At 35.9% G+C, this 16,327-nt stretch overlaps 1 protein-coding gene across 1 annotated transcript; it reads left to right on the top strand.

The window, feature by feature from the left end:
- LOC104728661 lies at positions 13,928-14,716 on the top strand. Its single transcript, XM_010447616.1, has one exon. The coding sequence runs from the start codon at positions 13,928-13,930 to the stop codon at positions 14,714-14,716; it is 789 nt and encodes a 262-aa protein (XP_010445918.1).

The following is a 16,327-nucleotide window of genomic DNA, read 5'->3' as shown; positions in this document are numbered from 1 at the left end:
ACAAGGTTTTGTTCTTGTATGTGTCTAAGTGTTCTTACCTTTAGCCTTCTTCTAAAGCTCAATCCATTTTTATGAGAGAACCTTGATATTGATAAGCCCCACTCTAAAGAGAGTCAATCATTGTCTCTAAACCTTTATTACCAAGCCAAATGAGTTTAGAGCATTGCATAAGTTGATTCATGTTCTTGTTTAATGAATGTTAAAGGAAATAGTTGATTTGAATGCATATGGATATCTAAGGCTTAAATCAGTAAATGTTGTGATAGGCTTGTCTAAAATCTTTAATTACAGCTCATTCAACTTGCATCATAGTACTAGTAACTTGGACATTGATTCTAGCTAGTTTATTATCAAGCTTTAGGAGCTGAGATCCCACTTTTAAACCCCACTTCCCTACTTATGTCTTGTTTATTTGCTTGAGGTCAAGCAAAGACTAAGTTTGGGGGTGTTGATGTTCATATATTTCACCTTGTTTTACCTTAGTATATTCACATATTTTGGTTGATTTACTATCTAATTTGGCCATTATTGAGTAGCTTTAGGACTGTTTATGCATTAGTGTAGAATTGCATTGCATTTGCATAGTTTTTAGCATAAGCAGGTGATTTTGGATCCTAAAGAGCATGGAAGAGTGCTGAGGAGGATTGGAGCTATCAAGTGAAGAAGACAAGGGAGCTAGAGCAGAATAATCAAGATCCAGAAGTCCACTCGATCAGCACACTCGACCGTGTGCGGAGAAGGACTCGACCGGATAGAAGAAACAGAAGAAGAGGTCACTCGACCGAGCACCTGGTCGAGTTGACCGAGCCGCCTGCCTATTTTGNTCAATCATTGTCTCTAAACCTTTATTACCAAGCCAAATGAGTTTAGAGCATTGCATAAGTTGATTCATGTTCTTGTTTAATGAATGTTAAAGGAAATAGTTGATTTGAATGCATATGGATATCTAAGGCTTAAATCAGTAAATGTTGTGATAGGCTTGTCTAAAATCTTTAATTACAGCTCATTCAACTTGCATCATAGTACTAGTAACTTGGACATTGATTCTAGCTAGTTTATTATCAAGCTTTAGGAGCTGAGATCCCACTTTTAAACCCCACTTCCCTACTTATGTCTTGTTTATTTGCTTGAGGTCAAGCAAAGACTAAGTTTGGGGGTGTTGATGTTCATATATTTCACCTTGTTTTACCTTAGTATATTCACATATTTTGGTTGATTTACTATCTAATTTGGCCATTATTGAGTAGCTTTAGGACTGTTTATGCATTAGTGTAGAATTGCATTGCATTTGCATAGTTTTTAGCATAAGCAGGTGATTTTGGATCCTAAAGAGCATGGAAGAGTGCTGAGGAGGATTGGAGCTATCAAGTGAAGAAGACAAGGGAGCTAGAGCAGAATAATCAAGATCCAGAAGTCCACTCGATCAGCACACTCGACCGTGTGCGGAGAAGGACTCGACCGGATAGAAGAAACAGAAGAAGAGGTCACTCGACCGAGCACCTGGTCGAGTTGACCGAGCCGCCTGCCTATTTTGTCTTCTAGCCATTTTAGGGCTTCCCCTCTCTCATATATAAACTCCTTGTACCCATGGCCGCAAAAGAGAGCACTTTTTAGAGAAATAATATCTAGACCTAGNAGCTGAGATCCCACTTTTAAACCCCACTTCCCTACTTATGTCTTGTTTATTTGCTTGAGGTCAAGCAAAGACTAAGTTTGGGGGTGTTGATGTTCATATATTTCACCTTGTTTTACCTTAGTATATTCACATATTTTGGTTGATTTACTATCTAATTTGGCCATTATTGAGTAGCTTTAGGACTGTTTATGCATTAGTGTAGAATTGCATTGCATTTGCATAGTTTTTAGCATAAGCAGGTGATTTTGGATCCTAAAGAGCATGGAAGAGTGCTGAGGAGGATTGGAGCTATCAAGTGAAGAAGACAAGGGAGCTAGAGCAGAATAATCAAGATCCAGAAGTCCACTCGATCAGCACACTCGACCGTGTGCGGAGAAGGACTCGACCGGATAGAAGAAACAGAAGAAGAGGTCACTCGACCGAGCACCTGGTCGAGTTGACCGAGCCGCCTGCCTATTTTGTCTTCTAGCCATTTTAGGGCTTCCCCTCTCTCATATATAAACTCCTTGTACCCATGGCCGCAAAAGAGAGCACTTTTTAGAGAAATAATATCTAGACCTAGTATTTACCCTTTTGGGAATTATCTACTTTTGTTTTTCTTTTCCTTAGATCATTAGCCACTTTTGTATTGTCTCAAGAAATCTTTGATACTTGTTGGTTCCATAACTTCCTAAGTATTGAAAATTTGGGTTTGATTTCTTCTTCAATATTGTAGATCTTTATCTTATCGTTCTACTCATGCAAGTTTCATTGATTTCTGGGTTTATGATTTTGTTTATCATGTTTAGTGATTGTGAGTAGTGTGTAGAGATCTTAAGGATGGATTAGGCTGGGTAAAGGTTATGGGTGTTTAGATTGATCAAACTTTATTGTTATACATCTCTTCTAGATTAGATATGCTCTATGCTATTCTTATACTGAGAGGGTAAGGATGGATCTTAAGCTTCTTAGCATCACACCAATTTCTAAGTTGTTAAATAAGGCTAATGCTAGAGATTATCATGAAATATGCTAAGAGATTAGATGTTTAAAGTGATTTTTGACATTGATGATCTGGTTGTTTAATATCTGCTTTTATATGTAATAGCTAGTGAGAACTATGTCTAAGAGTATCTAAGCTTGATTGTTATTGTCATGAGAATGGATTAACAAGTATTAGAAGATCATTGTCTAGAGATAGCTCATTGTTGATCAGTTTAGATAACCATAGCTTGAGTCCAGCCCATGAATCCATCCTTAGGACTTTTCCTTGTTTATTGATTTCCTTTTTTGAGTAGTGCTATTCGCTTTCTGTTTGATTTACTTTCGTTTTGCTCTGTTCTGATTGTTGTTCTGTCTCTGTTCTTCGTATTAAGTAACTCGACCACCCACTCGATCGAGCATCCGATCGAGTGCTTGCTCGAGCATCATCCAGAGTTCTTGTTTATGTTCTACATTTACTTGTTTCACTACCTGTTTCATTTCCTGTTTCATTCCTGTTACATTCACATCATATCTGTTTGATCCTGTTTCTTAGCTTGCATTAGTTTAGTTCATGTTCTTGGTTAGTATCATTACTGCTTTGTTTCTACTGTTTACTTTGCATTTAGTATCTTGTCTTAGTAGCTATACATTCTGCATTTTATCATTATCATTAGGTTGTTAGTTAAAAACATTCATCACATTTGGCTTGACTTAGACAAGTATTCATATCCTATTGCTTACATCACACTAATTATGGATTGACATCATTTATGCTACTACAACATAAGGGTTATTGAAACACCTTGCATCCACCTTTTCATTCATCATCTCTATCTTCATACATTCATCACAACCCCCAATAAATACCATGTTTCAGCTTCCCATCTATTAAATTTATAGATTTCTCAATTGTTGAATTTTGTAAAGCTAAGATTTCTTTTGTTTTCATTGGGGATAGAAAGTCAAATGTTATCGTTTCTCCTACAATTCTTCTGGTGATTCATAGCTCTGTAACTTTAAATGGATAAATTTGTTTAAAACATGGAGTTCTTAGTATAACTTCTTGACTTAAGTTTTTTACAAGGATAAACTGAGTTTTAAAACAATGATTTTCGTTATAGATTTTTTCTTTTGGTAATTTGTAGTTGACCTTCAAACTAATTCCATTTGCACCACTAAGTTTTTCATACATTTTTTTCATATAATTTTTATGAACAATTACTTCTCTAATACAATCATAGTCTGCTAATCTATCTAGAAGTTCTATTGTTTCTAGTTAAAATTATACCCTATATGTAATGTGATTTTTGTATACCAGTTTTGATAGTTTATTTTGATTATTATCTGGATATATTATTCTTCTTCTTTTGTTTGATTATGGTTTTCATGGTTGTTTGTGGAGGGTTCGTCCGTTATTGTGGGTGGAGATTGGTGGACTTTTGGTTCTATCAGGGCTTATGTAGCATTTACTTGCAGTTGGTGAAGTTGATGTTGGTGAACTATTTGTTGTAATTCTTTTATTTGTTTTTTAAAATTTTTAACTTCTTGTAATTCACAAGTAGTTACTTGTTTAAATAGTGTTGGAGAAGGATATTTTTCTATTATTTTTGTTAAGACCAAATGGTTGTGGAGTTAATAACTGATTTTCTTTTTTTGTTTTTTGATCATCTATTTTGTCGATAATATCTATTAAACTAAGGGATTTAATTATCTTGTGTCCCTATCTCAAATTTTTTTTCTCATCTGCCTCTGTTATATTAAATAATTTTTTTTCCTTTTCTTTTAATCAAAAAAATGGTGAAAGACAAGAAAGTCTTACAGATTTCCAATATTTACTAACCCAACCAATGAATTTGGGTTACCCATTCAAACCGGATACTATTATTTTTTTCTTCGATTGAAACTCCCGTAACCCAACAAATCATTTTTTTTTCTCAACCCACATACAGATTCTTCCTAGATTCTTCTTCTTCTCACTATAATTTTCTAAAATCTCCTCTATTTTCTTCAATTCTCATCTTTCTCTTCATCCTCCATAAAGGTAAGTCCAATTTGGTTGTAAAATTAGGGTTTGTAAAAAATTAGGGTTCAAATTCAAACGAAATCTTTTAAATTTTGTGTTTTTTTTTTTTTTGTTAATCCAGCTATATCAATGGGTCCTAAGACTCGAAATGGGCTAAATTGAAGAAGAGGAAGAAGAACCCTCCGGAAACTGAAGATCCACCTTCGCCAGCAGTGGATCCTCCTCATCTGCGAACTGAAGCTTCTCCTCCTCCGCCAACAGTAGATCCTCCTCCTCTGCGAACTGAAAGTTCTCCTCCTCCGCCAATCGAAGGTTCCCCTTCTCCGCCAGCAATAGATCCTTGTCAACCGCGAGATGATGAAGAAGAGTCCCAAACAGAATCCGAAGAACAAACGCCTACTACATCGCATCCACAGGTAATTAGAGTGAAGTTTATAGAAATTGAAAAACTAGGGTTCGATTGGGTTTGTTGTACACGGAGCGGGAGTTGAGAAATTGAATTAGTTGTGTTTTGGTACAATTACATTTTTTGTACAAATAAGTTTGATTGGTACAAATATTCATTACAATTATGTTTTGCAGGATACAGAGGAGGACACCCAACCAATAGCACCAGTGGATTTTTACTTCAAGCAATCTGAATATACAAAGTGGTGTAGGCTGTCATCAAGGTCTGAGGAGAACAAAACAATGAAAGACATGGAAATCCTTGAGGAAAATGAGAAGGATTGGTTTCGCACACACTCGCAGTTAAGCACGTTTGGCGCATGCATAGGGAGGAGAACCATAGGTATATGTGTATGTGGTTGTTGTTGCTTCGCTCAGTTCGTATGGAAAAAGATAGAGTATGTTGGTTTGTAGTGAATGGTAATCCCGTTCGGTACTCACTTAGGGAGCATGGACTTATTTATGGGTTTGACTGTCGTTTCTATCCATCAAACTTCAAGAACCTGGGGAGTGATTCGTTTGTGAAAAGGCATTTTGGACCTTCTCAAGAAGAAGAAGAAACATATGGGAAAAAACAGAAAAAATTGTGATAAAATCAAAGATGTGAGAAGCAAGCTACAGTCCATGGAAGCATGTGGAGACCGGAGAAAGATGGTGATGCTCTTGTTCTTAAGCACAATCATCTCACCAAGGAAAAATTATGGGTACATTGATGATTTTATACTTTGAATTGTGGATGATCTATATGCATGTGAAAAGTTTCCGTGGGGGAGATACACATTTGATGAAAGTATTACAAATATCTCCCATATGATGAATAATTTTAAGGGGTGTGTGAATTCATCTTGGTGTTTTCTGGGTTTCTTAACTCCTTTAGAGGTAAGATTTATTTATTGTGAAGCTTTTTTAATTCGTCTGAGTTCTTGTGAGATAATTGTTGTGTCTTATGCTTTAATGTAACTTGTAGATATTGGCATGTGAGTGCATTCCTGAGTTGAAGAGTAAGTTCCAAGTTGACATAGTTGATGAACTCATAGACTGTCCAAGAATGTGCAAACAAAAATGGAGATATAGTCACATGAAAGGCTTCCCGATTGAAGATGTAAATGACACCCTTGGATCTACAACGGTTAGAGTTTCTCCTTAACTGTTTCGCATAGTGATCTAAGGTTTCTTTTAAATTTGGAAATCTGAGCATCTTCTTTGTTTACTCAACAGATAATTCATAGCATTTTGGAACCTGATTTGTCTGAGGTCTCTCTTATGGCTCGCATCACAGAAAATGATGAGATACAATCGAGTGATCCATTAGCTGAGAGTTGGGAGTATCGCCTATGTGTAGAAAAAAGAAGATTTGCTGGGAAGGGCAGTATAGTTTAGATGTGTCTGCTCAAGCAGAAAATGTGAGAGGAGCAGCAGCAAGACGAAGGAGAAGCAGCAGGAGAAGAGGAAGAAGGAAGCAGCAGGGTTTACTAAAATCAAAAAGAAATTTTATGTTTTGGACAGAAGGTTGAAAGATGTGGAACTCTATGTGAATGATGCAATGAATAAGGCTGCAGGATCTGAATATGAGAACAATGGAGGTGATGAGATGGGAGAAGGATCTGGTGATGAGATGTCTAGTGGAAAAGAAGACAGAGGTGATGAGATGTTTAGTGAAAAAGAAGAAGAAGGCAATTGTGAAGAACAAGAGGACAATGGTGATGAGGTGGATGTAGAAGAAGAAGTAGTGAGCAGTGGTGAAGAACAAGAAGACAATGGTGATGAGGTGGATGGTGAAGAAGAAGAAGAAGTAGCAACAGTAGAATGAGGCGAGGAAAGAGATGTTGAGATGGATGGTGAAGAAGAAGAAGAAAAAAGAGATGATAAGATGATTAAGACTTATTCGAGGAAGAGGAAGAAGAGAGTAGGGGAACCTTCAAAGTACCTAAAGAGTTCATATACGAAGCACAAGAAGAAGGGTCAACAAAAGAAGAAACAGGTTAGGTACAATTGATAAAAATAACAACAAATAAAAACTTATGGGACAACTGAAACAGATTACGTACAAGTGTGATGAATAAGAAAGGAAAAATTATTCAGAATTAAATAATAAATAAAAGACAAAATGGTCAACAAATGATAAAATAGTCAATAAATTAATAAAATATTATCAAGTTTTTCAAGTAATTGTACTCAAACTTATAGTTGTACAATTGTAGTTTTACCAATTTATTAGTTGTACCTTAATTTAAATACATATTACGCAATAGTTCATTTGATAATAGGTAAATAAGGTAAATTTTATGGAATTTCATAGGAAAATTAGTTTCAAATAACCTGTTCTCATGTTTGACATAATTACTTGGTTAAATATTAGGACGTAACCATCAAAGTATAAGGAAGTTTGCTCTATATATATGAACAATACATCCTTTTTTTTATTGCATTTTTGGTAAAGTTCAAAGTTTAATTTTTTAACACTACAACAAATATGTACATTAATAGCATAAGAGGATAGCACATTTTCATGAACTGCTATAAAAGATGATTAGTTTTTTTGGTCACTTTATATTAGCTCAATATAAACGCTTTGCTATAAAATCCTTAAGCGAGAATCTGAAAAATCTTATTCCGCCAACCCTGAGCCAAAATATTTCACTTAAGCGCCTAACATAACACTGTCGAGCAACCCTGAACAAAACAACACTCTCGAGCAAAACATAACACTGTCGAGAAAAACAGCAAAACAACACTCTCCTATTTTCTTTGAGATTCTCTTCTATTTTTTACGACGAATCCGTAATACTGTCGCTGGCAATAGATTCGTGCTCCTCCGCAGACACATTATCCAGCCCAGCTCTCAAATCGAAGGCAAATTTTTGCTATTTACTCTAATTTGCTTCTTTCTTCTTACTCTCAAGGATTGAAATTATCGATTATAGGGTTTATGAGCATCGATCTGAGATTTGATCCAAATTAGGGATTTTGGGATTTTTCAAATTAGGGATTTGATTCAAATTTTGGATTATGAGAATTAGGGATTTGATTCAAATTAGGGATTTTAAGAATTTTCAAATCTCCAAAGCATATCTCATTGGATACGTTTTGCAATTTGTCAAGTGTTTGTGGTTGATGCCATTGGGGAACTGAAGCTCACTTTTGTTGTACTCAACAGTTCAGGTTAGTCCCTTTCGACCAAATTTTATGGTTATTCTTTTGTTGTTTGTTGTTGTTTTGTGTTGGTTTTTTTTTGTTTTGTGGCTGTTATTGTTTTGTTGTACACTTGAGATGATATTAGGGTATTTGTTGTGGTATGTGATTGAGTTATTTACTTATCTGGAACACTTTTTAATGTTGTTATAAAGGTTTTAATTAAGCTTATAACATATAATGTTGGACAAGGCATGGGTGCATCTATGCAGGTAAGCTATGAAGTTATATAGGTTAGGTTTCAGCTGGGGTTTGGATACTTTCCCCAGTTCTTTATTCTGTCCCATTTCTTATTCATTGAAGAGTCAATCATGATTATGAGAGAGGCGCTCGGAAATTTGTACGGGATGTGACTGCGGCGTTAGGGGACATTGATATGATGATATGTCCCTGCAAAGACTATCGTAATGTAGAACGCAAATCATGCATCGACGTGGTTGATCATCTTGTAACTAGGGGGATGGATGAGGCTTACAAGCTGCAAAACGATTGGTATCATCATGGAGACGTGAACTTAGTAGTCGATGGTGTTAGCAAACTAAATGAGTGGAATGACGAAATTTTTGAGTTATATAAAGCAGCTGAATATTCTGACAAAGAGTTGGCGAGTAAGGGTAAGGGTGACTCAGGTAGATTGCAGATGGTGACTTAGTTGAGATTGCAGAGAGTGAGGACAAGAGAGAAGATGAGTTTCTTGCAAAGCTTGCAGATGCTAGAACGCCATTATATCAAAGTTGTTCAANTTGTTGTTGTTTTGTGTTGGTTTTTTTTTGTTTTGTGGCTGTTATTGTTTTGTTGTACACTTGAGATGATATTAGGGTATTTGTTGTGGTATGTGATTGAGTTATTTACTTATCTGGAACACTTTTTAATGTTGTTATAAAGGTTTTAATTAAGCTTATAACATATAATGTTGGACAAGGCATGGGTGCATCTATGCAGGTAAGCTATGAAGTTATATAGGTTAGGTTTCAGCTGGGGTTTGGATACTTTCCCCAGTTCTTTATTCTGTCCCATTTCTTATTCATTGAAGAGTCAATCATGATTATGAGAGAGGCGCTCGGAAATTTGTACGGGATGTGACTGCGGCGTTAGGGGACATTGATATGATGATATGTCCCTGCAAAGACTATCGTAATGTAGAACGCAAATCATGCATCGACGTGGTTGATCATCTTGTAACTAGGGGGATGGATGAGGCTTACAAGCTGCAAAACGATTGGTATCATCATGGAGACGTGAACTTAGTAGTCGATGGTGTTAGCAAACTAAATGAGTGGAATGACGAAATTTTTGAGTTATATAAAGCAGCTGAATATTCTGACAAAGAGTTGGCGAGTAAGGGTAAGGGTGACTCAGGTAGATTGCAGATGGTGACTTAGTTGAGATTGCAGAGAGTGAGGACAAGAGAGAAGATGAGTTTCTTGCAAAGCTTGCAGATGCTAGAACGCCATTATATCAAAGTTGTTCAAACCACAGCAAGCTATCAGCTATTGTGTCTTTGTTCAGGCTTAAGACATATAATGGCTGGTCCGACAAGAGCTTCAATGAACTTCTTGAGACATTGCCNTCAATCATGATTATGAGAGAGGCGCTCGGAAATTTGTACGGGATGTGACTGCGGCGTTAGGGGACATTGATATGATGATATGTCCCTGCAAAGACTATCGTAATGTAGAACGCAAATCATGCATCGACGTGGTTGATCATCTTGTAACTAGGGGGATGGATGAGGCTTACAAGCTGCAAAACGATTGGTATCATCATGGAGACGTGAACTTAGTAGTCGATGGTGTTAGCAAACTAAATGAGTGGAATGACGAAATTTTTGAGTTATATAAAGCAGCTGAATATTCTGACAAAGAGTTGGCGAGTAAGGGTAAGGGTGACTCAGGTAGATTGCAGATGGTGACTTAGTTGAGATTGCAGAGAGTGAGGACAAGAGAGAAGATGAGTTTCTTGCAAAGCTTGCAGATGCTAGAACGCCATTATATCAAAGTTGTTCAAACCACAGCAAGCTATCAGCTATTGTGTCTTTGTTCAGGCTTAAGACATATAATGGCTGGTCCGACAAGAGCTTCAATGAACTTCTTGAGACATTGCCAAACATGTTGCCTGAGGATAATGTGCTTCACACATCATTTTATGATGTTAAAAAGTTTCTGAAGAGCTTTGATATGGGGTATAAAAAGATTCATGCATGTGTTAATGCCTGCTGCCTATTTAGAAAGAAGTACAAGAAGCTAGACAATTGTCCCAAATGCAATGCTTCACGGTGGAAGATAAATACGCACACTAGTGAAGTAAAGAAAGGTGTCCCACAGAAAGTTAACATATAATGCATCCAGTAAAAGTACTTTTAATCTAAGGACAATTCTTCTCTAGACTATTAGTGATTTTCCTGCGTATGGAAACCTCGCTGGTTGTAAAGTAAAAGGGAAAATGGGCTGTCCCATTTGTGGTAAAAACATGGATAGTAAGTGGTTGAAGTTCAGCAGAAAGCATGTGTATATGTGTCACAGAAAGGGTTTGGCACCAACACATAGTTATAGGGAGAAGAAGACTTGGTTTGATGGAAAAGCGGAAAAAGCAAGAATTTTAACAGGTCGTGAGATATCTCATAACCTGAAAAACTTCAAAAACGAGTTTGGAAATATGAAAGAGTCTGGGAGGAAGAGAAAAAGGTTTGACTGTATGGAATCAGTCTCTGATAATGAGGATGTATCCAGTGAATCTGAGGAAGATGAGAAAGTAGAAGTAGACCAAGAGGAATTGTCAAGATGGAAAAAAAGATCAATTTTTTTCAAACTGGCTTATTGGGAGGTATGTTTATAAATTTTATAATTAACTAAGCAATGTGTGAGTTAGGATTTTTATGAACTGTAATTGTGTTGCGTAGGATCTTCCGGTCAGGCATAATTTGGATGTAATGCATGTAGAGAAAAATGTGGCTGCAAGCATTGTCTCTACATTGTTGTATTGTGGAAAATCCAACCAAAAATCCAATTCTTGGTTTTCTGGTGTTACAATTATACTTTTTAAATTATTTGAAAACTTTGGGTTTTCAAAACTAGATTTAGATTCTATTGTTTAAAATTATGTATAACTTATGATTGATATATTATTGTATTTTGTTTATTTTATGCAACAAACTTAACATTTTTTTTAAGAATACAGAGTAACCTAATAAAACCAAACGAAGTCGAACCGAGATACATATGTTTTTTTATATGGTTTGATTTTTTATAAAACACGATAAACCGTAAGACCGTAAAAACGAACCATAACCAAACTGAAATACATATGGTTTCTATATAGTTTCAGTTTGATAAAACAAAAAAAAAACGTAATCCAAACCGAAAACCTGAATGCTTACCCCTAAAATTTTTTGCCCTCTTTTAAGCTTTGATTTCCTAAATCATAAAGTGACGCAGGTTTACAATTATTAAGCTCGCTATAATTGTCTGTAATTTAAAGTTATGATCCGACAAATCATTGTCCTCTGTCGCATATAGATCTTCTACCACAAACAAATGTGTACACTCTTTTTTTTTTCCTTTTAAAACATCATTTCTGTGTCACTTATCCATTGGAAAAATGTTGACGAATCTTGCAGTAAGGCGAAAGAAGTTATGGACAAAATCAGCTCCACATGATCCTATGAAGATAATCTTAATTAATTCGATTATTGATATTTTATGGAATTTTGGGATATCAATAACATAATTCACAAATCCAGTATTGCAGGAAAACAAAATGGACAATATTCGTCTCACTTTTTCATGTTGAAGAAGAATCTAAAACCGACACATAATAATTAATGTTTACGACACTACGGCTAACTAGGTATTTTAACATTCAGACTTTCTGATAAACACAAATTTATTATTTTCTGTCAAAGAAAAAAAGAAGGAAAAAAAGTCCAATTTGAAATTGGAAAAGCCTATTTCACATTCACGTGGGTAAGTCTAGCCAGTTACATACGCGTGTAGACGAGAACAGAGAATTCTAAAAGAGAAAACAGTCCAGAACCATAACATTGTGAGATCTATATGTTTTTTGAATCTAATGTTAAATTATATTTAAAAGAAAATAAAACGTACAATTTGTGCAACATTTTTTGAATAAACAAAACCTTAGCGTAAGTTTTAAACGAGGGATAATTTTAGAAGTCCCTAAAAAAATTTGACAAATCTCCTATCTCCCTCTCTATTCTTCATACCCCCACCTTTTTTAATAAGAGATGGTGAGATGATTTTACTCTTCTAGTTTTATTGATTTAGATTAAAAATTTTAAATAAAAAAATAAACCCAGCTGCTCTTTCGACCCGAGAAACCCGACCTCGTTACTCACCTCTCAACCCATCCGCCGGCGATTCTTCCATCGTCGGAGCTCCTACTGCTGTCGTTCTTCACCAACTCGAGTTGAATCAAGTTGTTCTTCAAAATGCAGGTGCGTTACTTCACATTAGAATAGCTTTTGGTTGAATTTGTTTTTGATTTGTAAATTTAGAAATTCAATTGGATTTAGATCGAAGAAAGCTTAGCACATTGGGTGTTTTACAAAGGTTTATGGGTCAATTGAGCTATCTATTAGATAAGAAAGGGATTTGGCTTTCGATTTCAGTGAATTAAGGAGATTAGAATTCATTTACCATTCGATTCGATTTTGATAGGAGAGAGAGAAGGTGGTGAAACTGGTAATACTGGTATATTTAGTAAAACTAGTAATACTGATTCATGTAGTACAACTAGTAAAACTAGTAGTAGTACTAATTTAGATTTTTTTATATTGGTTGATTTGGTAGGATACAATATGCGAGAACGTCAACCTACATTTTAAGTTTGAAGGTCGGATGTACAGTATAATGTTCAAGAGAAATATAACATTGCTGATGTTAAAAGCAAGGATATACAAGAAGCTTGGGTTTGTTAGTAACATTCAGTTGCAGCTGAGCTACAAGCCACTACTAGTAGAAACATTGGAGCATTGTGAGCTTAATAACGATGAGGATGTTAATGTTTATCTAGACTCCGTTAATTATGAGAAGCGAAGATGTATGTTGTTTGTGAATGTCATCCCTTCTGAGCCTCAGCCTGAGCAAGTTCAAATAGTGCCCATAGTGCCCATAGTGGACCAAAGTTCTGTTGGTATGAACTTTGAAAACCAACATGCAAAGGATGGTGAAATCGGACCTAACGCCATTATTGTCTACGTAGGCAAAGAAAAGGCTGTAGAGGGTGATTCTAATAAAGAGGGTGAAGCTGAATCACGTGATGAAGGTGATGAATATACTGAGCCACGCCCTGTTGTAGAACCGTGTCAGTATATTGAACCATGGGATGACGGTTTGGGTCTGACTAAACTTCAAGAATTTCCAAACAAGAAGGCATTGCAAGAAGTGGTGGATAGAGCTTCATTCGCTAACTGATTTAGTTTTGAAATAGTAAAGTCGGACAGGGGGTGTTATGTGCTCAAATGTCCTAAAGAAGGATGTAACTGGGTTTTACGAGCTGGTAGGATTCGAGAGACAGATATTTTCTCGATTAGAAGGCACAACAAGATGCATACATGCTCTCGGGCTAGTCAAAGTTCAAGCAACAGTAAGAGACAAGGCATTCCACAATTAGTTGCTTCTCTTTTACATGGTGATTATCCAGGGAAAATGGAAACTCCACCTCCGAAAGTTATCATGGATCTTGTCAAGACAAAATTAGGTGTTGATATATCATATTCCACGGCGTTGAGAGGAAAAATTCAAGCTGTTACTGATTTGAAAGATAGCCCGGGAGAAAGCTACAAGATGTTGCGATGTTATCTGCACATGTTAGAGAAGGTTAATCATGGTACAAGATTATATGTGCATTGCAATGAGAATAATAAATTCATGTACTTGTTCATAGCTTTGGGAGCTAGCGTTGAAGGATTTAAAGTCATGAGGAAAGTTATAACTATGGATACAACTTTTCTAAAGAACGGATATAAGGGTATTCTTGTTTTTGCGTCGGCTCAAGATCCTAACCGTCACCATTATCTCTTGGCGTTTCGTGTTCTTGATGGTGAGAATGATGCAAGTTGGAATTGGTTTTTGGAGATGTTGAAAACCGTTGTTGGAGATTCTTTGGAAATAGTATTTATGACTGACAGAAATACAAGTCTCATAAAAGCCATAGCTAATGTGTATCCTCTGGCTCATCATGGTTTTTGTATATGGCATTTATCCCAAAATGTGAAAGGTTATGCTCATAACGTCAACAAAAACGTTGTTGCATGGAGATTCATGGAGTGTAGTAGGTTTTACACAGTGGCTGAGTTCAACATTGCTTACGCTTCTTTTACGACAAGATATCCTTCTGCTGCCAAGTATCTTGAAGAATCTACCCAAAAAGAAAGATGGGCAAGATGCGTTTTTCCAAAAGATAGATACAACCTAGACACAAGCAACTGTGTTTAATCGATGAACGACGTATTTAAAGATGCAAGGAGGTACTCCTTGATACCCATGCTTGATGCAATACTTAAAAAATTCTCTGAATGGGTTAATGAACATCGGAAAGATGTTGTGTCTGGATCAGTCGCAAATAAATTGGTGCCTTTAGTGGAGAACTACTTACATGATTTATGGGCAACTTCTGAGAAACTAAAGGTGATAGAGCTAAATGGTTTCGAACTTGAATACATTGTCATTGACAGTGACGGAAAGCCTTATTTGGTGAAGTTGTGATTGAGAAGTTGCAGTTGCAGGTTTTTCGATATACAAAAGTATCCTTGTGTGCATGCATTGGTGTCTTTAATTACATTCCAAAAAATATGGAGGTAAGAATATCGAGTTACATGAGTTGTGTTCTAAGTATTATTGGACAGAGTTGTGGGCAATTGCATATTGCAGGACAATTTATTTAGTACATGATAAGTCTCGATGGGATGTCCCAGATGAAGTCCAAGATATGCAGATCATTCCCCCGAATCGAAAAATAAAAAGGGAAGAAAGAAAACAAAAAGGTATGCATCTGTTGGGAAAAAACGACCAAAAACTCGACCTAGGATGCAGAATAAAAGGCGCCGGAGACAAGGACTCCAATGGTTGTTATTTGGAGATTCTTGTAATGTTCATGTTTGATTCATGTATCAATTGTGTTTGGTTTGACTACTCTCTACTTTTTTATGGCATAACTCCCTCTTGAAACTTAATTCGAAGTCTTTTAATGTTTTCTTCTTTCAAAAGATGTGTATATAAGAGAGTAGAATTGGGACAACTAAGATAAAACTGGTAAAAATGGTAAAATTGGTACAACCAATAATAAAAAAATTGGTACTACCTGAAACATGGTTCTTTTGGTGGTATGGTGATGAATATGATGATGAATGATGGATGAACAGGTGGATGCAAGGTGTTTCAATTACCCTTATGTAGTTGTAGCATAAAGGATGTCAAACCATAATGAGTGTGATGTAAGCAATCAGGATGTGAATACTCATCTAAGTCAAGCAATATATGATGATTGATTTTTACTAACAACATAATGATGATTATGAAATGCAGAATGTAAAGCTACTAAAACAGGATACTAAATGCAAAGTAAACAATAAAACAAAGCAGTAATGATACTAAACAGGAACAAAAATTATACAAATGCAAGACAAGTAATGAAACAGGATTAAACAGAAATGAAATGGATGCAACAAAAATGAAACAGAACATAAACAAGAACTCTGGAAGGAGCTCGAGCAAGTACTCGATCGGATGTGCGATCGAGTGGGAGATCGAGTTGACAAGCAAATGAACAGAAACAGGGCAAATAATGAAAACAGAGCAAACAAAAAGCAATTAACAATACTCAACAGGGAAATCAATAAACAAGAAATGTCCTAAGGATGGATTTATGGGTTGGACTCAAGCTATGGTTATCTAAATTAGTCAACAAACCTCAATCAAAAATGAGCTTAAGATCTACCCTTACCCTCTCAGTATAAGAATAGCATAGAGTGTATCTAACCCAGAAGAGATATTAAGGAATCAATCTTGACCAATCTAAACAACCATAACCATTATCCATCCTAATCC

The sequence above is a fragment of the Camelina sativa genome, chromosome 11, assembly GCF_000633955.1.
Source record: "Camelina sativa cultivar DH55 chromosome 11, Cs, whole genome shotgun sequence".
NCBI classification, from domain to species: Eukaryota; Viridiplantae; Streptophyta; class Magnoliopsida; order Brassicales; family Brassicaceae; genus Camelina; species Camelina sativa.
Note: the sequence above shows the minus strand (reverse complement) of the source record. Positions and strands in the feature narration are given on the sequence as shown.